This window comes from Peromyscus californicus, unplaced genomic scaffold (assembly GCF_007827085.1).
Source record: "Peromyscus californicus insignis strain IS unplaced genomic scaffold, ASM782708v3 Scaffold_2__1_contigs__length_46816999, whole genome shotgun sequence".
NCBI lineage: Eukaryota > Metazoa > Chordata > Mammalia > Rodentia > Cricetidae > Peromyscus > Peromyscus californicus.
The window spans coordinates 18,095,362-18,120,573 of record NW_026294540.1 but is presented as its reverse complement, the minus strand read 5'-3'; the positions used below and the strand labels follow the sequence as shown (position 1 = coordinate 18,120,573).

General features: G+C 48.4%; 1 protein-coding gene across 1 annotated transcript; it reads right to left on the bottom strand.

The window, feature by feature from the left end:
• Nucleotides 1-13,533: 13,533 nt before the first annotated feature.
• LOC128120598 (60S ribosomal protein L17) lies at nt 13,534-14,158 on the bottom strand. The gene has a single exon (XM_052754754.1). It carries the CDS (start codon nt 14,121-14,123, stop codon nt 13,569-13,571), a length of 555 nt encoding a protein of 184 aa, XP_052610714.1. The 5' UTR covers nt 14,124-14,158; the 3' UTR covers nt 13,534-13,568.
• Between the last annotated feature and the right edge of the window lie 11,054 nt (nt 14,159-25,212).

The window sequence follows — 25,212 nt, the reverse complement described above, 5'->3', positions numbered from 1 at the left end:
CTATTTATAGGAAAGCCAAGGGGTGAAGCAAAAGACCTCCCCCTAGCTCAGCCAAGTATAGACCCTTCCAATCACCTAAAAACCATGCACATGGTCAAGCAATCCTCTAAAGCAGCTCTGCTGGGTAAAGCAAGCTCAGATCTCACTAGGAAACCTTTATGGGCCTCCACAGTTGGTGGGTTTTTTGTTTTTGTTTTTGTTTTTGTTTTTAATCTTTCCACAAGGCACGGTGGCACAAGCCATTATTCTCAGCACTTGAGAGGCAGAGACAGGAGGATCTCTCTTAGTTCAAGACAGACTGGTCTACATAGTGACAGTCAGAGCTACCAAGGGAGGCCCTGTCTCAGACCAAGACAAAACAGAATACTTCGAACACACGTGATTTAGAATAATACATAGGAGCTGAAGTGATAGCTCAGAGGTTAAATGTGCTTCCTGGGAATGTGCACATGAGTGCAGGTGCCTGCCGAGGCTTAAGATCCCCTGGAAAGTGGAGTTCCAGGCAGTTGTGAGCTGCTCAACATGGGTGCTGGGAACTGAACTCTGGTCCTTTGCAAGAGCAAGTAGTATACCCCAAGTGGCATAACTTAATTTAAATTATTTATGATACACACTTACATATATATTAAATATGTATTTTAAGTAAACATAAAATAATGTTTCCCTGTGGCTTTTTCAATAATCCTTACATCCTTAGTGTTATCCATCCCTCATCCCTCCCTCCACCTTTCCCCGGACAAAGGTGGGGGCCTTTCCTGTGCCCTCCTTTACAGAACCTCTGTTCTTCTATCCCCCTCTCCAAAGCTCCTTCTCCCCCTCCACACATGGTCCCTTTTTACTTTCCTGACTTCTGCACAGATAGAGCTTCCTAACTAGTTCTGGGCAACGGCTGTGGACAGTGGTGACAGATGTCACTTCCTATGAGAAGCCTTTGTGGAGCTTCTACGTGGGCGTTGACACATGGATCCCTGAGTCACCCTATGGAGGAGGCTGGTCTCCATTGCACCTCCCATAGGCCTCTCCTTGAAAGGCAGACCTCGGTGGCTCTTGCTCACCACTGGCACTTTGGGTTCTTACCTTGGCAGCACCCACTGTGGCCCAATTACCGTAGTTATTGATCAGATGCTGCTTGGCTCATTATGCAGTTGGATTCCCCGGAGCACATCCTCATGTCAGAGTGGGAACTGAGGTGTGCAGCCAGGGGCCAGATTCATGCCACAATCTATTTTTTTTCCCCCTTTAAGGATCAGCCTGACCCAGCTTGCCAATGCAGGCCTGGCCCCGAGGAGCAGAACTCACAGGCTGTCTTGAGAGTGGAGAGATCCCTAGAGGCTTAATTGTGATTCTTATTATGAGGAATGATGAGACTTGACTGTCCCTCTCTCCTGGCTCGAGAGGGCTCATTAGCCAGCTGGGACTTGGACGTATGTGCCAGCGCTGCCCAAGCGCCTGGCTTTTCCCCCAAAGACCTCTGGCTGCCTAGTTTCTCCAGCTCCCTGATGGCCTACATCCCCATCTGCCCCTTGGAACGTGTGTTTTGTCATGACGAGGAGCTCCTTGGCTCTAGAGAAACAGGAACCTCTCTGCACCTACCCCAGCCCCTTTAGACGTTCCACACAGCTTAAGGTCTGGAAACAACAGCAGGGCCGAAGCCCACCTCAATGCATGGTCCATCTCAGAATGGCAGAGCTGGGCAACCCTCCAGACTAGAGCCTGGATGGGACTTCAGCTTCTCAGAGGAGAGCTATGGTGAGCGAAGCCCCATCGGGCTCCCTGCTCCTCTGAAAATGCTCTCCAGTGCCCAGGCCTGATTCTGCAGTCATGTTGGAAAAAACAGCACAAGCCATTGAATCCTCCTGACCTGTAAGTTTGTAGCTTGCAGTATAAGTGTCTCTCTTGGCCTGGGCAACTTTAGATCTGTGAATAGGAAATGCCAGCTTCTACCGTGTTTTTGGCAGGCTAACAGCACTCTGCCGAAAGGCTCTCCCTGAATCCCACCTCTGCTTTTTGGTTGGCAGCTCTTGCTGCTCATTAATACGCTCTTTACTCACCCATATGTCCAAAGTGTCCTCCCTCCTCTTCCCTCCTTCTTTCTCCTTCTTCTTCTCCTTCTCTCCCCTCCCTCTCTGCCCTCACGCTTCTCCTTCATCCTCTTCTCCTTCCTCTCCTTCTCCCTCCTCCCTGCTCCTCCTCCCTCCTCCTCCTCCCCTCCCTTCTTTATCCTTTTCCTTCTCATCCTTCGACTCCCTCTTCCCTCTTCCTTCTCCTCCTCCTTGACTTCAGCTAAGCCCCAGATTTGAACCTGTGCCTCCGCTCCAATGTGCCTAGAACTAAGTGATCAGGTGAATCTCGTCCCATGAGCAGAGCCGGGCCAGCTCACAGAGATGACTAGTGACCACACAGGGCACAGTCACTAGGCAGCCTCTTCCTGGTGTAGATACAAGATGAAGGTGAGAAAAATCAGTCATCCTCAGGTCTTTACCTGGGGGACCCTTGGGAACTTTATGTCAGACTCCATGTCTGAGCATGGCTAAAAGCCTCGTCCCATCTTAGACCACCTCTCTAGCTCAAAAAAAGTCTATAGAGAAACTATAGCTCATGGCCTCTAGCCAGGAAGCAACATGCACCTCATCACTTCTACCATAGATGGTCTCTCAGCCTTAGGAAGGGTGGTAACTACTACACCTCAGGAGAATGGTGAGCAGCAAGGTAAACACAGTTCTTATCCTTGCCCCGCTAGCAGGCAGAAGCCCCGGAGTGGACATCACCTCCTATTCTTCGCTCCCATTTTCTAAGAAGAAACCCAAGAACATCATCATTGGATAAAGACAGCCCACTGAGTGGACTCAGAGATCCAGAATTCCCACTGGCCACCAAGAACTTGTCAAGAAGGGGTTTCCTCAGATCCTTGGGACAGGCTGGCAGCTTCCCACCCACCTTCTCCACATGCCCTGCTGGGAGTCTCTTTTCAGACACCACACGAGGCAAACCCAACAGCTCTTTCCCTGTGGTTGCTTCTTTCTGTTTCCAAGAGTGGTTTCGTTAGCCAAGACCATCACCTCTGATTTCCCACAGGGAAGACAGTCATGGAACCTGGAGGGGCCCCAAGGTATAGTTCAGACACCACAAGTGAGAAACTTCCCAAGTTAGGCTTTTTCTTAAAATAAAATCTTAATCCTGTTTTTGAAAAGCAAGGCTCTCTCTCTCTCTCTCTCTCTCTCTCTCTCTCTCTCTCTCTCTCTCTCTCTCCCCCTCCCCCTCCCCCTCCCTCCTCACTCCTCCCTCTCCCTCTGTCTCTGTCTCCCTGTCTCCTTCCCTCTTCCCCTCCCCCCTCTCCTCCATAGAGGCAGAGATGGAGACCCAGCCAGGCAGGACTGTACGGGAGAAGAACTTAATGGCTGGATTGAAGTTTAGGTCAGTGTTTTAAACTCATGTGATTCCCATGCGATCCCCTGTTGTGTGGGCTAGTCCGGTTAATCTGCTTACCAGCTATCCATTGATGCTGCTGTTTCCTGCCAGACTTCTTTACATCGGGAGTGACTCAGGTGGGCCGTTTCCACTCAGAGTCCCCTTGAGGATGTGGTCTTAAAGATTCCAGCTGGGGCTATGATCATCTGGGAGTTTAATTAGAACTAAAATTCGTGCCTCTAAGGTAGCTCACCGACCAGTCTAGAAAGGAAAAAAATAAGAATTTGTTGTTCAAAGGAAGCCTTGCCACCTGCATCTCAGCGAGGTCTAATAGCATGGCATGTCCTCCTGACATGGCTGTCAGCTTCTCCCAGCATGAGTGACCCGAGAAGGGACAAGGAGCGTGTCGCCATGGCTCTAAGGATCCAACTACAGAACTTATACATTATAATTGCCACTGTATTCTATTGCTTGAACAGACTAGTCTTAATCACTGTGGGAGGGAACCACAGAAGACCCTGAAAATGAGGAGGAGGGGATCATGGGAACCACTCTGAGAGTGGATGCTGTGACTCTCTGAGTAGCCCCGAAATGATCTTCCCCGGATGACAGGCTGACATCAAAGAGCTCAGTAAACTGTTAAAGAAACAATAGCCCTCTAAGTGTCTCTAATAAAAATCAAAGAAATCGAATTCTGGTGTTCCAAATGGAGTCGGGAAACACACCGGATTCCACTGACTGCTCTCACCAAGAGTTCCGCTGCTCACCTCTCCAGCCCGGGGTAAAATCTTCACCTCACATAGCTTGAGGTAGGGAAGAAAGTACTCTTCCGTGAGAAGTCTAGACTTCCCTGTTTCCACAGAAAAGGGGGAGGAAGAGCAGGAAGGATCAGCCAACATCAGTCACAGACTTCGGTCACTCCCTTGGAACCTGAGTCTCTCCACAGAGAGGGCAAACTCAGCTGGGGAAACAGAGCCCGCATTAAGCTGTTTGTCTACAGGTCTTCCCAGAAGTTAGACATGAGATCCATCAGAGATGAGCAGAGGTAAGTCAGCCCATGCCCTCTTGGCACTGTTATTCAGTATCAGACCCAACGGGCTGTTTTCACGGTGAAAACTCAGGGGGTTGGGGGTGGTCTGGACCACATTGTGTGATTCTTGTCAGCACCTCTCTGGGGTAAAATGGGTTATCATGATATGGTAGGTTCTGTTTGTTTCTTCCCAACTATTTTAAATTACATTTATTTGTTTATCTGTGTGTGTGTGTGTGTGTGTGTGTGTGTGTGTGTGTACATGAGGGGGTTGTGTTTGTGTGCCTCGGTATTAGTATGGACATCAGAGGGGAGTCAGTTCTCTCCTTCTACCATGTGGGTTCTGGGGATCGAACTCAGATTGGCAGGCTTGGTGGCAGGCTCCTCTATCTGCTGAGTCCTCTCACTGGCCTTTCTTCCCAACTTTTGAGATATTTCAAAGTATATGAAGAGGTTTGCAAACAACCCCTTCCTCTCAGATAACTGAGACAAAACCAAAATCAATAATTCCCATTTGTTGACATGAAATTGGATAGACAAAGAGCCGCGTGTCAATATCTAGATCTTGGAAAAAAGGATAGTGTTACTGAGAGTGTTGATCAAATTATAAACCTGCTTGAGTGGATCTGGATCACAGTCGCTTTCCAAGGGAGGGGATGGGTCATTAGAGAGTCTATTCTTGAGGGCGGGGGAGACCACTCAGACAGTAAAGTGATCTCGGGCAAGCATGAGGACAAGCGTTCCCCAGCATCTACTTTAAAAAGCCAGGCACAGCAGTGCGTACTTGTAATCCCTTGCCTAGAGAGGTGAGGAGTGAAGGATTCATGGGGCTAGCTGGTGCATCGGTGAGCTCCAGGCTCAGTGCGAGATCCTGCTGTCTCAACAAAAATAAATTCAAAGGTGGAAAGCAATTGAGGAAGACCCCCGATCTTTGACCTTTGGCCTCCCAATGCATGCACAGAGTCCAGTCTTGATCTTCAGGTCTTCCGAGTTCCAAGGATTTTTCCTCCTAGTCACATGCATAGCCAGTAGCATGGTCTGAACCTTGATCACTGGCTAAGACCACAATGGCAGCCAGTCAGCCCCAAATAAGGCCTGGAATTTCTCAGAGAGTCACCTCATCCCACTGTATGTCCTGGTGGGACAGTAGAAGCAAGGAGGGGAGCTGTAGTCACAGAAAGGAAGGTAGCACCTGGAGACTCTGCTCATAACCTTCCTAGTGCCCCTGGATGCCTGGCCAGCATGTGGGCACACAGCCTAGACCTGCAGGTCTGGATAGATGCTCCTGCTTAGGTTATTGACAGTGAAGCATATGATCCAGGGTCAAAGAAACAGATGACATGTACTATCACTCAGAAGCTGTCCATGGACCATCCCTCCAGGCTTTCTACTTCCAGCCTCCAAAGCTGCTCTGTCCATCTCCAATCTTCCCACCCATTGGCCTCCTAGTAAATTATATCTCAGAGTAGCAGTTGGTTGGTTTCGTGCTTGCGAGCAAACACCTTATCAAGATTAAGCCAGCCTTCTAGAACATGCTTCCCAATAACAAAATAGCATTCCTAATCTCCTGCCGTACATAGCCTGTGATCACCTGGAGGTCTCTGTGGCTAAGCTTCTGATATGGCCCCATATCAGATGGCACACAAACTAAGCATCCAAGGAGGAAAAATAATAGAAGTGTTTATTTCATTCTGAAATAATAGTTCAGAGGATGAAGGTCCAAGGTTAGTTGGTGGCTTTTGTTTCTGGCTTATGAGGTCTCCTAGGATGGCTCCTTTGACCTCAATTTTCTTCTGGAGTGCTGTCCTCATCTGCAACCCCGCTCAACTTTGGCGCTACTAACATTTGGGGGCTAGGTGATTGTTTGTTGGGAGGGGCCCTACTTTGCTTTGTATGGCTTCTAGCAGTGCCCTGGGCCTCTGGCCACTAGCTACCATAGAAATCCCCTCTGGTGCACGAAATCCTCTTTTTAGCCCACTGTGTGAAAGGAACGAGATAAATGCCCTCCTAAGGAATCTCCATTCAGAATGGTGTGACCCTGATACTGTGCAACCTCTCTTCCATTCACACACCATTAGCACAAACTTGACCTTGCTCTACCCTCTGCTGTCAGGGAGACTGGGCAGTGTCTCCACCTAAGTGTCCACGTGCCTGGCTGATGCTCAGAGGTTCCTTTAGTGAAAGGAGGTGGGAAGAATAGCTTCTGGGGACCAGGGCAGCCTCTGTCTCCATCCTTAACAAAACACTACAGAAGGTTGATTAGGAGCAAGCAGAGCAGAAAGGACTGTGGCTTTCCAGTCACTGAGGTAGGATGTGTGGTGACAATTGTGTGTGTACACACACGTGCGGTATACATGACCGATAACACGATGCAGCATATATGCACGTCCATATACACACTATTTTATTGTGATATATATAGAATTTATGGTGTTCCTCAGGGATGAGCACCTGGAGCAGACAGGAGGTGTAGATGAAGTCAAGGGTACGGTCTTCAGAAGGCTGCTCTTCAGGGTTGCTGGCAAGTCTGGGTCACAGGGATTGGCCTTTGAGCCAGCAAATGCTGTTGAACCCATTATACAGAAGAAATAACTGGGAATCGAAACTAAACAGAGGCCTGAGAGCATGACAGTGTGAACCTGTTAGGCCAGCACCCAGGAAACTGAGGCTAAGGAATCAGGAGTTCCAGGCCAATGCGGGATACATGGTGGAGGTTTAGTGGTCAGTCTACGGCTTTAATCTATGCTTGGCTGCTTCCTAGCTCATGGTTTTGTTGATTTACTCAATAATTCTCAGTTCCTTTATATGCAAACTAAGACTAGAGGTGTCATCCCTCCCAGGGTCTGGAGATGGGAATGATGGCAAAATGCCTACATCCTGGATACCACAGGCTCTTGAGATGCACTCAGAGAACATTCCCCAAGTCCCGAGTGAAAGGTCCATCTCCCAGATAAACAAACAAAAAACAGATAATCAGCAATCTCTTCACCTGGGAGTCAAGCAGCCAGGAGGTTGAGGCAGGAGGATTGCTGAAAGTTCAAGGTCAGCCAGGCTCCATAGGAAGATGATGTCTTAAAAAAATTTTTTAAAAAAAGCAACTTGGGTGTGGTAGTGCATGCCTTTAATCCCAGCACTTGAGAGACAGAGACAAGTGGATCTCTCTGAGTCAAAGGACAGCCTGGACTACATAGGGAGACTCTATCTTGAAGTGTGCGGAGTAGAGAGGAGAGAGGGAGGAACGGAGGTAGAGAAGAAGTGAGGGAAAGAAAGAGAGATGGTGAGAAAGGGAAAGAGAAGGGAAGAGAGAGAAAGGCTCACCTCCAAGAAGTTTTGAGTAGATAGATGTGGGACAAAGTGCAGGCGTTTGTATGTTTGAAGCCTTCCCTGGTTGATCCTGATGGGTCGCAGTGTTGAGCAGTGGCCTCCAGAGTCTGGGATTCTGTATTCCAGTTTCCTCCCTTTTCGGTTTGTCCTTTTTTTGCTTCTGCTAGCCATTGCAGCCTCAGCCCTTTCTCCAGCCGGACTTTGATAAGCATTTATGACTCTCGGTCAGCCTCCCCCACCCCACGCCCGTAGTTCTGATCCAGAACGTTCCTCTTAGTTCTTGGCTTTCCTCTGTGGGCACTGAGTGGGCTTCTGGGCTAAAGCGTGGACAGGGTTCTTCTCTTAACATTGATCTGTACAGTCCTGCCTTACTGGACCACCCCACCACAGGTGGTTGACCCCGCCCTTTGCCTTGTGTGCAGAAGGGTAATGTAGTCTCAGTGGAATGCCTTGAGGAAGACTGGTGACAGCTGTCCAGGAGTAGTGAGCCAAGGGTCGCAGGACAGAGGACACCGATGTTCAAGACACCACCACCATTGATGGTGACATTTCCAGGGCAATTTTTGCAAAGCTCAATTCCTTTGTGGAGCCTTTAGACAGCTGCTAAGGTGCTGAGCCAAGTGACCCACAGAGAAACAGAAGGGATTTCTTCTCCGGAACCCAGTAGGTGATTCACTCCATCAGTGCAGCTGCACATTTGTGCAAAGACAGATCTCAGCATAAGGCTATTTGCTCCAGCACCAACAAGGCATCGGAAACAACTGGGTCACGGCTAGCTTCTCAGCACAGGTGCACAAGGCTCTTGAAGGCTGGCTGGGCTCTGCACACTGTTCATGGACCTTCCGTGTGTCCAGGAGTGTCTGGGTCAGGGTGGACTCTAGAGCCCACAAGGGAAGACGGATAGGTCACAGAAATGATATTCAATCCTCCTCCTCATGTGTACACTGTTTTCTTTGTTTAGCTCAAAATATTTCCCTGACAAATAAAGCTTGTCTATGTGCAAGGCAGACAGTGTGATGAACTGATTTATATGCTTATGATGTGATGATGAATATGTATGCTATGTTTGGTATATAACTTTGCATTTTTCCTTTCATGGGGTAGAATGTATTCCCTCAGGCTTTGAATCTGCAATGGCTTTGTCACCTGAACTAGTCCTCAGAGCATGGTGGAAGTCGTATGTGACAGTTCCAAGACTCAAGAACATTTGCATGGCCATGCTCATCCTTTGAACAGCTTGCCTCTGAATCACAAGCCCAGGCCAGCTTGCTGATAAGTTAGTCATGTGGAATGGGTACCTTTGTTGAATGCCCCATGAAAAGGCCTGGCCAGAGTCAGCAGCATAAACCTGACCATGAATACACCAACTCATCACGGATTCATCCATGAGCTCTGACAGATCTGGAAGAGTCCTGTCCAGTTGAGTCTAGCCAAGGCACATGTCCAAGAGGTTAAAAAAAAACTAGTCAGATTAGCCTCTGGGACTTGTGCTTTTGTGTTCTGTAGCAACAATGGCTAGCAAAATACCTGGCTAAAGCCATTATAGGTAGGGCTTGCATCTCTCAGAGTCAGTGTGGTGTCTTGTCATTGTCCACAGGCTCCTACAGGCTCTGTGGTTTTATGGTGTCCTTCAGGTTGTCTCTCTGTGTAGGAAGTCATTGATCTCAAGGAGCCTCAGAAACACTCAAAGAACAGAAGATACAGGCGTGGTCATCATCACTGCAGCTGTGTGATGGACCCTAGGATAGAAAACAGAGACAGCTTCACCGCCAGAGGCATCTAGCAGTCAGCATTGCACTTAGCTTTGGAAAAATATCAATACAAGTATCAGCTGAGCTGCCCACCTCTTGCAAAAATCCATAGACATGACATCATTCTAGCAGAAGTACCCTCCCCACGTCTTACTCCAGGGGCAGCTCCACCCGATGGGAGAGTGTATAGAAAGGAACATGGCACTCCGTCACATGGTATGGGACACTCTCTGACAGATGACTCTAAGTAGATATGTGAGATCAGACTTTCCCATTCAAAAATCTATGTACTGAGATAACATACAAATCACTAATAATTATGCTCTGGAAATAACCAAAGAACCAAAGGCGGAATCTAAATGGCCTGGATGTGTCTACTTGGCCTGCCTTGTGGTTTATTGGCACACTATGGGAGGGGTATAGTGTTGTAGTTGAAGATAGAGCCATGGAACACACCAGCCTCAGCTTGAATTCTCACTCGGCTGCTTCAACAGTTAGATATAACACGAACCTCCTCACACTAGTAGTTTCTTCCAAAAAAGTAGTATTCACCTGACATGGGTCATTGGAGGAAAATACACAAGTAAATGACAAGTGCCTGGCAGACATGGAGTCCCATGTGAGTGTTGGGATCATGATATTGCCCCTGGGAGACTCTCTTGGGCCACACTGCACAACACAGTACACATAAGACCCTCATTTCAACCGGCCATGCACCCTTACACAGTTGTGGGATTGCAGCATTCAAGTTAAACAAGATAAGCAGTTGGTTCCATCTCAAAACAGGTTGTACAGTGACTGTATCCTCGTGTTTTTCACTGGGGTTGTCAAAGTCCCTGTCTTCAGGTTACACTGATGTTGGTATGTGGCAGCCAGGACTGGACTCCGGCTGACTCTGCTCTCTCCACACCATCAATGGCGCAGAAACTCAAGCGAGTCAGGCACGTAATGAAATGTGTGAGCCACCATGCTTGGCTGCCTCTCCTTCTGCATTGATGTAGTTCGGTTGCATATTAGACAGATGTTCAGGGTAGTTACTTATAGAGAATTGCCCTCACTTCCATGGTTCCTGGAACACAAAACTGACTGGATTCCTCCAGATTCTTCTACAAGAAATACAGGTGTGCATGCCTCCAAATATATTATAGTACTGATTGCTGGGCTCAGTGCTAGGAGGGGTAGGGACTAGGGGGACTTTTTTTTAAGGGGAGAACATTCCCTAGCATGAAGCAAATTAAGATGAAAGTTAAATTGCATGGTTTAGTGAAATTTCCAGATAGAGAGTGCTTCGTCTCAGGCTCACAAGATAAAAGATGTTGAAATTGCAGGAAACAAAGAGTAAAGGGAGGGGCTGGAGAGATGGCTCAGCGGTTAACAGCATTGGCTGCTCTTGCAGAGGACCTGGGTCCAATTCCCAGCACCTACATAATGGTGCACAACTGTCTATAAATCCAGTTCCAGGAGCTCTGATGCCTTCTTTGGGCCTCTGAGTGCACCAGGCATGCACATGGTACACAGACATACAGGCAGGCAAACTCTCATACACCTAAAATAAAAATAAATCTTTAAAAAAAAATTAATTGGGCATTGATGAGCACCGTGTTAAAAAAAAAAAAGAGGAGGAAAAGATAGAAGTCGGGCACCCAAAAAGTGTGCTGGGTTTATGTGAAAGTCAAAAGCAGGCAGAAATATCTTATAATGATGAAGATCAGAACTCTGGGTGCAACTCCAATGAGGAGGTGACTCAGTGGGCAAAGATACCTGCTGCCATGCCTGATGACTTGGTTCTTCTGGCAATACCTTTGGGTAAGGTTACAGTTTAGCAGGGATGTGTTTCTAAGTTGACAAGAGGTAAACTTCGGCTAATTTGGGTTGTCAGGTTGACACACTCGGGAAGAAGGAACTTCAGTTGGAGAATGGCCTCCATCAGTTTGGCCTATGGGGATGTGTAGGCAAGGTTTTCTTAATCACTAACTGGTGTAGGAGGACTCAGAACAATGTGGGAGGTGATGGGATGCCATCCACGGGCAGATGGTCCTGGGCTATCTAAAGCTAGCTGAAGATGAGCCTGTGAGTGAGACATCCAGCAGCATTCCTCCATGGTCTCTGCTTCAAGTTCTTGCTTGAGCCCCTGCCCTGACTCCCTTCAATGATGGACTGTGACCTCTACGATGAAAGAAACCCTTTCCTCCCCAACTTGCTTTGGGTCATGGTGTTTATCACAGCAGCACTGAAAAATACCAAGAAAACTAGGACACCCACACCTAGCTCTCCTATTCCGTAAGAGCGATTGAGTGGCTAAGTTTCTGCTCTTACCCTCTCTGTATTAGCACCTTGTTGCTGCTACAACAAAACACTTGACTGAAGCAATGGAAGAAGCCAGAGTTTATTTCAGCTCCCAGTTCAAAGGCACTGTCCATCATGGCGGGGAAGGCATGGCAGCAGGAGCGTGAGGTGGCTGGTCACATAGCATCTGTAGTCAGAGCAAAGAAAAATGGACACTGGTACTCAGTTCTCTCTCTCCTTTGTATTGAGTTCAAGACCCTACTTCATGGGATGGTGCTGCCCATATTCATTGTGGGTCTTCCCACATTAATTAACTCAATCTAGAAATTCCCTCACCGGCACGCCCAGAGGTTTGTCTCCTAGGTGATTTTAGTTCCCATCAGGGTGAAATCAATATAACCATCACATTCACTTTTCCTGGTTTCAATAATGACTGCTTAAAGATTATTTTTATTATGTATGTCTTAGTCAGTGTTCTATTGCTGTGAGGAGACACCCTGACCATGGCAGCTCTTATAAAGGAAAGCATTTAATTGGGGCTGGCTTACAGTTTCAGAGGTTTACTCCTTTATGATCATGGTGGGAAGCATGGCAGCACACAGGCAGACATGGTAGCTGAGAGATCTACATCATCTGAATCCCACAGGCACCAGCAAGAGAGAGCCACTGGGCCTGGTGTGGGCTTTTGAAAACTCCGAAGCCCACCCCTCAGTAATACACTTCCTCCAATAAGGCCACACCTCCTAATCCCTCTCAAGTAGTGTCACTCCCTAATGACCACACATTTAAATATAGGAGCCTATGGGGGCCATTCCTATTCAAACCACCACAATGTATTTATGGCATGGGAGGCCAGAATAGGTTGTTGGATCCCCTCTGGCTCTGGAGTTACAGGCTGTTGTGAGCTGCCTGACTTGGGATTCAGGAAACTAAACTTAGGTCCTCTGCAAGATTAGCAGGTGCTCTTTACCATTGATCCATCTCTCCATCCCTTGACGGTGAATTTTAGTAAGCTCAGCTCCTAACTGTGACACATCATCTTCAGTAAACTCATCTTTCCCCACGTGGTCCACAAATTACAGGAAAATCGCAAAGCAAAGCCTGCACACAGTCCCACTTCAGCTATTACGTGACGTCTTTGAGCAGAAAGAATCCAAATTCTTTGAGACTTGAGAGCAGGTAGGCATCCCGGCAACACCTCCTCCATTTTGCACCAGACAAACAATATGCCTCGCCTACATTGCTGTCTGAGTAAGGAGATAACACAGGGTGTAGACATGGTGGGCAGCAGGAAAGTGGAATTGCTCTCGGGTACTCAGTGTGGGAGAAGATGCCTCAAGAGCTCCAGCAGCAACAAAAAGCACCTTTAGCCAACCGACCAGGATGCTGCAGCCACACAGAAAGTGATAGCCCCATCTGCAGGTGGCTTGTGATAATTTTAATTATCAATGTTGGTTGGCTTTGGACAAGACATAGAATGTGGGGTCGAAGGGGTTAAAAGCTATAATCCAACTCCCTGGGTTCGATTCCAGGCCCTCCCACTTTCTAGGTGTCTATGTAACAAGGAATTATTTACCAAACTTCTGTCTTCGCTTTCTGTTCTGGGAATAAAATACAATGGTGAAGACTGAATTCACAGATACAAATTCTTCAGTGCTTAGCACTTAGAAAGAGCCCTGGGGACTGGCTGAACAGTGCTTTTTTTTTTTTTTTTTTTTTTTTTTTTTTTTTTTTTTTTTACTTTTAGCTGCATTTATTTTATGCAGAATTTATTCCCGTGCCATAAGTTTTTGTTTCTTCAATTTCTTCTGGGATATCTTCTTCTTCTGCGCAACCTCCTCTTCTGGCTTTGGAACAATTTGTTCCTTTTCAGTGAGGATCATCTCGATGTGGCAGGGGGAGCTCATGTATGGGTTAATCCGGCCATGAGCTCTGTAAGTCCGTCGGCGCATCTTAGGTGCTTTGTTCACCTGGATGTGTTCAATGACTAGAGAATCCACATCCAAGCCCTTAAGTTCAGCATTACTCTCTGCATTCTTAAGCATGTGCAGCAAAAATTCAGCACTCTTTTTAGGCCACCGGCCCTGCGTCCAGCCCCACTGTTTGGCCTGGGCGCACCTACCGACTCCACCATTGTACCGCCGGAAAGGCACACATTGCTTCTTTAAAGTGACATCTTTCAGATATTTGGTGGCTTTTCGGATATGCATACCCTTGATGGCCTGGGCAGTTTCACGGGTGTTCTTAAAGTGAACCCGAAGATTTGAACCTCTTGATTTGCATGATTTCGTAGGGTTTTCTGGGTCAAGCGAGTAGCGAACCATCTTCACAGGTCACCTTGGGCCGCCTACAGGAAGAGCTGAACAGTGCTTTTTTATCCTCAGACCCTGTGTGTTTGCAAAACACATTGCTTTTTTTTTCTAAGACAAAAAAAAAAAACAATATTTGATGATGCAAAGCTTGTTTGGAGATTGTCAGTGTTCCTGGCTGCAGTCAATAGGGATTTCCCCCTCATCAGGGCATCAGGGTCTCTGGGAAATAACTGGGACTGAGTATAAAGGAAGTGAACAGAGACCAGGTGGACCACAGAGAGCAAGAGACTGGATGACACAGCTGAAACCATCTTTCTCCTTCCCACAGATGTAACCCCGCACCTCTCTTCTTATGTATCCTGTGTGTGTGCACACCCAGCTTTTTTGCTCATGGGTCCTGGGGATCAAAATCAGGTCCTCATGCTTGCAAGGCAGTTCTTGGCTGACTGAGCCATCTCCCCATCCTCTCCCTGTACATCTTATTCAAGAATCAGAATTCCCAGAGAAAGCCTCAAGTCGGACAAGCCCAAGCTATGCACTGATGCCCAGCTGTGAAAGAAGAGTCCTCAGTCTTCAACTTGCACAGCAGACAGCTGCACATAGTGATGACTTTCCTGACAGGATCCCTGGCCTTGACCATCACAAGATGACACATGTCTTCCCAACAACGTTCTTCCTATAGACGTTTCCCACGGGACTCTTTCAAGGGGACTTGAGTGTTATTTAATCCCTCCGTGGATTCCCACTTCAACCCCACTCCTGTCCCATTTAACCCATCCTGTTCTGCTATTCCCTTTTAGCCCTTTATACCACTCTGTTCTGTCTGCCCTCCTTTGAGACCCATTTCTCGGGCTCCTTACTGATTCTCTGACCTCCGTGGGGATTCCAAACGAAACACACACATCTGAAGAGCCAAAGCTAACATCCACAAAGGCGAGAAAGTGAACGGCACTTGTCTTTCACGAGAACCACCGCCCAACCTGCGAGAGCTGAAATCCCAGACCTTGCCTGGCCCTCTCATGCAATTTTAAGCAAACTTTGAACCTGACAGGTGTTATCTTTTCCTTTTTCCCTCTTTTCCTATTCCCTCCCAGTTTCCAGACCCAACGAATCACTGACACTAAACACGGGCACCGAGGCCACCTGTGGCTTCCTGGGATGAAATGAGCAACCCCAGCATCTTCAAGCCCAGCCGCTGCCTGAGCATCCGCTCTCACGTCATAGAGGAGCTGCTGTTGTAACAGGATGCAGAATGACTGCTTGCAGAATGCACCTCAACTGCAAGAGTGGAAACTGCTTCATTAGATTTGTGTAGAACACGCTGTCTTTTTTTTTTTTTAACGTCAGCCAGCATCTGTTTCACACAGATAATATACCATAGCATAAAAAAAAAAAGGTTTCCTGTTTCGGGGAATAGAAATTATTTAATATGATTTATAGATTGGTCTCTCTCCCTCCCTCCTCCCCTCCCTTTCTCTCTCCCTCCCTTCTTCCCTCCATTTCATTAGTGGATATTTCAATGCATAAATTACTAAGCGGCTGCAGACATTAAGCTATTGTTTTTGTGGTTTTTTTTTTTTTTAATTGTTGGACTGGAAAGATGCCTCAGTGGTTAAGAACACTGGCTGCTCTTTCAGAGAACCAGGGTTCGATTCCATGTGTACAACCATGTGTAACTCCAGTTCCAGGGGATCTGGTCTCCCAGGCTCCACACAAGTACACAGAAGAAAATGCAGGCAAAACACCCATACACAAAAAAACAAATGATTTTTTTAAAAAAGCAAACAAAACAAAAAACCTGATGCCCAGCTTTGTTAGGCAGACAGGGGTATGGACAAGCAGCTCTAACAGAAGAAATATTAAACAGGGACAAAGATGTGTGAACTTTTAATGCTTATCGGTGTGAGAGATGTTTTCAAGTTCTTAAAATTTTAATCTTTAAGAAATTCATATATGTGGACAATGAAATATTGTCATATGTACACACACACACACACACACACACACACACACACACACACACACACATTTCCCACTAGCTTCATTTGGATCTCTCACCACACTAACCCCTCCTAACTTCATGTCTTTTTAAATAACCCCCTGAGTTCAATTAGTGCTTCCCGCGTGTGCATGGGTGTGAGCCATCCAGCAGCCATTAACTGCTAATAGCTCCGCAGAGAGGTGTGGGGCCTCAAGAGTTCCTCCTCGATCCGGGTTGGATTTTTGACTGGTTTGATCTCTCGTCGGTCTTATGCAGGTAACCACAGGAGCTGTGAATATGCAGATATGAGTTTCTGCAGTAGCCATGCCATGTCTGGAGGACAGCACTTCACAGCTCTCCTCTCCACTGAAGCGTGAATCTGATTAGTCTTTTTCTTTTAATTAAGAAAAAATTTTTATTCATTTTACATACCAAAGATCCCCCTCTTCCCTCCTCCTGCCTCTCTAGCCTCCCCCTCCCAACCCCCCACTCCCTCCTACAAGAAGGCAAGACCTCCCATGGGGAGGTACATTCAGTAGAGGCAGGTCCAAGCCCCACTCCTGTCTCAAGGCTGTACGAGGTGTCCCATCATAGAAGTGGGCTCCAAAAGGCCCGCTCATGCACCAAGGATGGACTCGGATCCTACTGCCAGGGCCCCCCCCCCCCCCGCCGCCCCAAATAGATCATGCTACCCAAGTGTCTGGCTATGCAGAGGGCCTAGTCCAGTCCCATGCAGGCTCCACAGCTGTTGATCTAAATTTCATGAGTTCCCACTAGTTTGGTTTGGTTGTCTCTGTAGGTTTCCCCTTCATGATCTTGATGCCCCTTGCTCATAGAATCCCTCTTCTCTCTTTTCGACTGGACTCCTGGAGCTCAGTCTGGTATTTGGCTGGGGATCCCTGCATCTGCTTCCATCAGTTACTAGAGAAAGGCTCTATGATGACAGTTAGGGTATTCACCGATCTGATCACTGGCGTAAGCCAGTTCAGTTCAGGCACCCTCTCCACCACTGCTAGTAGTCTAAGCTGGGGTCATCCTTGAGGATTCCTGGGAACTTCCCTAGCACCCAGTTTCTTCCTATTCCCATTATGTTTCCCTCTATCATGGTATCTCTTTCATTGCTCTCCCACTCCATCCCTGTTACAGCGGATTAGTCTTATCAGTAAAAACCAGGAGTCAAATATTGGGGTAATAACCTGAAAGATCAGAGAAGCAAAGGAGCGGCCACCAGTGACTTCCTACCTCTCTAGATTCTCAGACCAAAAGGGGAGCTGAGGTCCTGTCTCCACCCGACTTATATTCTTGTCTCCGCCCCCCTTGTATTCTTGTCTCCACCAAGTGCTGGGATCAAAAGTGTGAGCCTTGCAAGTGCTGGGATTAAAGGTGTGAGCTACCACTGCCTGGCCTCTATGGTTAACTAGTGGCTAGCTCTGCCCTCTGATCTCCAGGCAAGCTTTATGTGTCAGAACACAAACAAAATATCACACAACACTCCATCCTCCGGGTCTTACATTCTTCCTATCCCCTTTTCCATGATGTCCCCTGATCCATGATGGAGGGATATTGATATGGATAGCCTGTTTAGAGCTGAACACTCACTCTCTTGTTCTCCACACTTGGACCAGTCAGGAGTCTTTGCCTTAACTGCTGCCCAATGCGCAAAACAGCTTCTCCAACCAGACTTGGGAGCAGCCCTGGTCTGTGAGTATGAATGTAAAGATTTAGAATGCCAATGGACAGCATGACTATTAAGCAAAATAACACTAGTTGGTTCCACCTCCTGGCCATGGGCTTTGGGCTATGTTTAAATAAAGTCTTCAAGTTCCAGGGGTTTTGTTTTTCTGCCTTAAGAAACAACCAGGAGTGCAATGTGGTGGTTTGAATAGGAATCGCCCTCAGAAGCTCATAGATTTGAATGCTTGGTCACCAGGGAATGGCACTATTAGGAGGTATGGCCTTGTTGGAGGAAATGTGTCACTGGGGGTGAGCTTTGAGGTTTCAAATGCTTAAGCCAGGCCAGTCTCTCTTTCTCTCTCTCTGTCTCTCTCTGTCTCTCTTTGTCTCTCTCTGTCTCTGTCTCTGTCTCTGTCTCTGTCTCTCTCTCTCTCTCTCTCTCTCTCTCTCTCTCTCTTTCCTCCTGCTGCCTACAGATCCAGATGTAGAACTCACCAGCTCCTTCTCCAGTACCATGTCTGCCTGTGTGCCGCCATGCTTCCAGCCATGACAACAATGGACTAAACCTTTGACCTGCAAGCCAGCCTCAATGAAATGTTTTCCTTTGTAAGAGTTGCTGTGGTCACGGCGTCCCTTCACAACAATAAAACCCTAAGACATTGAGGAGATACCTCAGTCAGCCTTGCAAGCAACGGCACCTGGCTTCAATCCCCAGACTACACATTAAAAAAAAAAAAAAAAAAGCCAGGTGTAGTGAGTACATGGTTATAATCCCAGCACTGGTGAAATAGAGACAGATGGCTAAGGTTTTGCTGGTCAGCCGGTCTGGCCTACTTGGTGAGTCTGTCCTTGAGGAATGACACCCACATGCACACAGGAATACACAAAACACGCATCCCGCCCCACCCCCACACAGAGGCAAACAACCACTGGATGAGTAGCTGTCATCATCAGGGATGGTCTCATAGTTTGCAGTTGATGAATTTATCACTCGTTACCACCGAGAGGCTGGGCAGAAAGGACCATAAGAACTCAACCACGGTCCATCAAATGCAGTTGGGTCCAGAGGCTCAAAGCAATGAGAAAAACCAACCAAGATAACACAAGAGGAGTGTCTCCGAGAAGACTGACTGAAATGATGGTGCCCTAGTTCCTAGTCAGTGCTCTTTCCCGTTGGTCACAAAGATTCCAGAGACAGAGATCAATATACATGGAGCCGGGGGTGAGGGAGGGTAATAAATAAGACACTAGCGTGAAGGTCTTTATTTTACTTCCCCAGTTCTTAGCCAGGGATCCTACAGAGCCCACCCAGTGACTCACAGCCAGCTCTGCTGCACTCCAGACCAGAGGGATGCTCAGGCCACACCACTTGGAGCCCTTCCCCTCCCTCAGACCTCGTCCGGTTCCCTGTGGAGAGCGCTGTCTAGAAATCTCTAGCCAGCGGACTCCCAGGTGTCTGGATTTCTCACTTGGAGGATTGGGTTTGCCGGTTCTGACCCAAGAAAGGATTGCCAGTGGCTACTGGGGCCACAGATCACTCGCTTTCCCTAGGCCCTCCGCTCTCCGTTGGAGAACCTGGCCTTGGGTTTGGCTCCCGCTATGAAACCAGCCTCCTTCCTCAGATACCTTTGAGAACGCATTTGTGCTCCCCTCTCATGGGTCTGATTCTTCTTCAGTACCCTCCCCCAGCACCCACCATGCTTGTCTGTGGCACCGTGGACTCAGCTCTCCTCGGAGTCGCCAGCACGTGGTTGTCTGTCTCTTTGGCCATTGCATTAATTGCCAGTCTAATAAACTTCTTGCCCCACAACAATCCGGTTCAGTGTCCCCCTTCCACCTCACATCTTAGACCTTAAAGGTCCATTCTGACGGTTCAAAGTTCGTTCTACTTACTAAGTGCTTTGAACTCAATCTCTGCCCATCAAGACGGCCTCCACCAGAGGGCACAGTCACTGTCCGCTGTTGGCCACCTATATCTCGTCCCCCTTTTCTTGACAGCAACTTCCCAAACCTGCTCAGGGAAGGGAGGAGGCTCCTTTCCCTGGGGTGCAACCTAGTGGAGTGATGACTTCACCCCTTCCACTCAGGGGAGAGGTGGGGATCCTACATCCGTGCCCTGCGGGCCCAGCCAGGCACTGTCATCTGCCCTGTTCCGAGGCCATGATCTTTCCTGGCCACTTTTAGCCCAGTTCTCAGCTAACTTTTCTATTTTCTAAGATACCCAACAGCCCCTAACAACATTCATTCCCAATGGGTGAGTCAAAATCCCTGGCAACCAGGGGACTTTGGATAACCTCAAAATATGAGTTCCCTTAATCTTCCAGAAATGATATGTCAGTCCAGGAGATTAACACCGAGCCACTCTGCAGAAGGAATCAGCTGTGTACAGAAATGCTTCCCTAAATGTCTCTGTAAATACAGCCTGGCAAGGGTGGACTGTCTATGAGATGAGTGCCTCTCTATGCCTTCGGGAGGAATTGGCCAGGGGGAGAATTCTCTGCCTTTAAGATTCCTTTAAAACATATTTTTTTTTTTTTTTTTTTTTTTTTTTGGTTTTTCGAGACAGGGTTTCTCTGTGTAGCTTTGCGCCTTTCCTGGAACTCGCTTTGGAGACCAGGCTGGCCTCGAACTCACAGAGATCCGCCTGGCTCTGCCTCCCAAGTGCTGGGATTAAAGGCGTGCGCCACCACCGCCCGGCTATTTTTTAAAAATCGCTTGAAACAAAGGTGAACCTTTGCCCCCCTTGCTCTGGTCAATGTCTTCTAGTCCTTCGTCCTCAGAATCCAGGGAGTGAAGTGACTTTTCACAGTTCACTGTCCCGTGAACAACCAGAAAAATCTACCCAGACATGACCTTTGTTTGAGAAGACAGACTTTTCTTGATCATTTAAGGGGAACTGATGCATGTAGGTGTGAGGCGTTCAGTTACAGGGCGCATGTGACCGTTGTTTGGGTTTTAGGCCCTTGTAGAGTGGAGTTTGACATTTGGCATGGTCAGCCCCAGACCACTTCCAGGAGTCATGGCCCAGAGGTGTCCCTCAGCCCTTTGGTCAGGTCAAGGGGTTTCATGGGATGGGCGAGTACCGGTCTTCTACTAGAACATTCTGTTAGGTCTCCTTCTGTGGGTACCAGTACCTTCTAGACACTGTGGGAAGGAAACCCCTGTGTCCTGGCTGAGCTCTCTGAATTCACTCCTGTGAGGTCCTGTGAGGTCCACAAGGTACTCAGAGATCTATGAAGGCCATAGACGAACGCCTGGCCAAACCTGGAGCTGATTGCTGCATTACAATGAAATTCTAGTCCCTGCCACAGTTATAAGCCCCTGGTCATGTGGTCTGCCCAGGGTCCTCATCTCCCAGCACCACCCCCTTTACCCCTGTCAGGTCCTTCAATCCTATGGATAGCTGCTCTGGGTCCTGGAAGGCCTGTTTCCTCCTAGGCCCTCAGGGGAAGTTTGTGGATGTGACTGGGGGTGGGGTTAGAGCTAGAATCTCCCAGTGAGAGGCTGGGGGTATGGGCTGAGAGGTAAATGATGGATGTGGAGGTGCTTTGAAAACACAGGATGGTGGAGTCACTTTGATGTCTGGGATTTCCTGGATGAGGGCAAGGATCCGTGAGGATTTGAGGGTCAATGACTACCTTCTGTGTCCTCTTCGATATTCAAGTCAGAAAATCCATTATCACTGGACCCATCTGCACATGGCAGCAACAGGCTCGTCCTCCTGACAGATTTGTGTCTCTGTATGCAGCCTGTCATGGCCCCACCATTGCTCATACCATACTAAATTTTGTATTAGATTTACTCCATTTTGTTTTATGTGTGAGTGTTTTGCCTGCATGTATGCATGCACACCACTTGTGTACCCAGGGTCTCTCAGAGATCAGAAGCTGGCATTTGAATCCCCTGGAAGTGGGGTTACAGATGGTTGTGAACCACCATGTGAGAGATCTGGGACTCAAATCCCAAGTCTCCTTCCAGAAGAGGAGCAAGTGCTCTTAACCACGAAGCCACTTCTCCAGCCCAAGGAGTTCCTTTTGAAGATTTATTTTTACTTTTAATGATGTGTATGAGTGCCTGCAGAGGCCAGAAGAGGGCATCAGGTCCCCTGGAACTGGGATTATAGGCGCCTAACAGGGATGCTGAGGACCAAACCCAGATCCCCTGCAAGAGCAGTATGCATTCCTAACCACTGAGCCATCTCTGCAAACTCCTATTATGGTTCCTTCATACCTGAAGGTGTGAGCAAGTGTGTGTGTGTGCACGTGCATGCATGCAAGTGTGCACACATGCACTAGCTAGAGGTGGACCCAGGGGCCTCGTTCACGCTGAGTAAGCGCTGTACTCCAGAGCGTCGGTGAGCACTTGGGTTTGCAAGGTGGGTGGGCACAGGGTGATTGCAGTGAGACTTGGATTTTTTTTTTTTTTTCTGGTATGTCAAGACAGGGTTTCTCTGTGTAGCTCTGGTGCCTGTCCTGGATCTCGCTCGCTCTGTAGAGCAGGCTGGCCTTGAACTCACAGAGATCCACCTGGCTCTGCCTCCTGAGTGCTGTGATTAAAGGCGTGTGCCACCGCCGCCTGGCTTGGAACTTTGGCTCTTAAAGCAGTTATGGGGAGGAAGCACAATGACCTTGAGCTCCCTTCCCCTCAGTTTCACCAACTAGGGTGGGGCTCTGGTCCCTCACAGGTCTCCCCTTGATGGAAGCCAGCCTGGGGCCAGCGGGCATGGCTAACACATTTGTGTTGATGCTGGCAGGACACCTACCCTCCAGCAAGCTGGCCAGCCATCTGCCCAGGCTATGCCAAAGATGGCTCTTGCCCTTCCTGGAAGGCCCTGCCTCTTTCCAGTTCTCAGCCACTGAGAGGGGCATCTTCGCTGGTAGCCAAGCCTGACATCCCACGCTCCACAATAAGGGTGGAGGAGGAGATGGATGGTACGTGCGTGCTGGGTGGGAGATCTCTGCGAAGCTCTTGGAAGCGATGGTTCTCCAGCATCTGCAGCCAGGACCTGTCACCCCTCCAACTCATCCATGAAAGTCACAGATCCCATCTAAGAACTCCCAGCCTCCACTGTGGCTCTAGATACCCACACATGAGCCAAGCCAGCCTCTGATTGCTGAATGGGAGGGTGGGCGTGGCGGGGGGGGGGGTAGTCTTTCTTTACACACACTGGATTTGAAATTTGCTGTCCTTCATTAGTACTTCTGCTTCTGTGTGAGTGGCCTGCAATGCCATTAGTATGAGCAGGCAGCTGGCCGCCGTCGCTGGGGAAATGTGTGCAGCTTTAGGATGTTGCATTGGAGCAAGGTTGCAAGGGTTTGCCCCGCCCCTCTCCACTGGGTGCAGTGCGGGGGGTGGGGGGGTGGGGGGGGTGCATACTGCTGAGTCATCCCTAGGTCTGGGAACCTCTCCTTGTCCCTTTGGGAAGTAGAGAGGAAAAAGAGGCCTCAAATGTGTTCCCTCCTTTATAAAGGGCTTGTTACAGTTGACCAGGTAACCACCAGAAGTCTGCAGCTGCATGGGTGGATAAGAAAAAGCCTTGATGGCTGAGAGGGTGTCCTAGGTTCCTACCTGGGCAGGAGGAGAGCACGAGACACAGCCTCAAAGTCATCATTCCCTTGTGCCTTGTGGCTTTGTCTATGATGTGGTCCCTCCACATGCCTGACAGTGAGTGAGGGCACACTGTGTGCGCAAACGCACCCATGCACGTGCAAACACATACACACGCATAGCTAACACCAGAAATCAAAGGGATCTATAGCCAAACACATTTCTCCACGTGTTAGGTTACTCCACTCTTAGACACAGCATCAGCTTTCTTATCTTCACGTACACATGCCTCTCCTCACCCCTGCACACTACCTCACAGGGTCTGCACTCCAGACAGGGTCTCTCATTGGCCCTGGTCTCATTGATTTGGAAGCCTAAGGGGTCTGCCCTCCTCTGTCTACCCAGCACTGGGATTCCAAACATGTGCCATTACACCTGGCTTTTTTTTTAATTTATCTATTTTTTAAGATTTATTTATTTTAATTTTTAAATGTGTATGGCTGTTTTTATTTTAATGTGTATTGCCTGCATGTGTATCTATACATATGTGTGCCTGGTGCCGAGGGAGACCAGAAGAGTGCATCAGATCCTTTAAAACTAGAGTTACAGGTGGTTGATGGTTTTTAGCGGCGCTCTTACCCTTCCAGGAAAAGTCATGAAACACAACAGAATCCACTAACAAGAGTTTTATTAAGATAAGGAGAACAGGATAGATGTGATCAGGCCTGCTGAAAGGACACATGTGGGGGGGGGGGCGACACATGGGACCTATCGTTTTAAGGGCCACCCCGCACATGCGCACACAGGCCCACGTGGCTACTCCACGCATGCGCATAGATCACGTGGTCACACCGCATGTGCGATTATGTGACCACGCTGAGCGTGGGTTATGTAGGACATATGACCTGGAAATGACTAAGTGTCCTGCCGGGGCATGCAAGACCTTAGGGGCGTGGCTGGAATGCCTATCAGTGGTTGTGAGCTGCCATGTTCCTGGTGTTCCGACACCTTTTCCTGGCTTCTGTGGAAACCACATGCACATGGCGAACATACATGCACTCAGAAACACATACAGATACATAAAAATGATTAAGTAATTCTTTTCTTTTAAAAAAAAAATATTGCGTGGACCTTCTTTTCCTTCAGCTCAAGACCAGCTCCATCCAGACTAGAGTTACTGATTCACACAGACCTGGGAAGGACAGAGGGACATGACATCTTGATACATCGAACCCAAGAGCTGAATGAGGTAAGCCAGCAAATTGTCAGTCACTGAGATCAGTGCCCTTGGCTTCTGTGGTGTAAGTGGACAGAGAACCCACTTGATTCCAAGGGCCTCTGCTGAGGCGCTCTGGACTGACTCCATTTCATACCTGTGGTCCCTAAAACACAGAGATAGACGGTCATAAACTTGCGCGGGGTCGCAAAACTGGGTGCCAGGGGACTCTGTCCTCCAATTGGGGAGATCTCACTGTTCTGACCATCACATTGGCCCTCACCTGCCTCAGAGCCCCCACCCACCCTCTTCCAAGACGACATCTTCCACCCTGAGAAGATTCTGGCTCCCTTCCTTCTTCCTGCAGCCTCGAGGTTCTGAGAGGACTCCAACACTTCAAGGGCTTGAGTAAGTCTGCTGCGGCCACTACTGCCATCTTCAGACCAGCCCGGCACCCCCCGAGGAGTCTCTTCAAGAACTCACTAACTAAGGGAAGACTCTCTCCACTGAGTGGATTTATTTTCTTCCCTCCCGAGGTGCAAGCCGTATGGGTCAGAATAACTTACTCCGTTCTGCTGAAGAGGAATTACGCCTGGACGGCTCCCCGAAGGACAATCGCGGCCCCAGTCCATATGTAAAGCAGCCTCGGGAGCTCCGCTCGGCAGCTGCGCCCTATTATCACA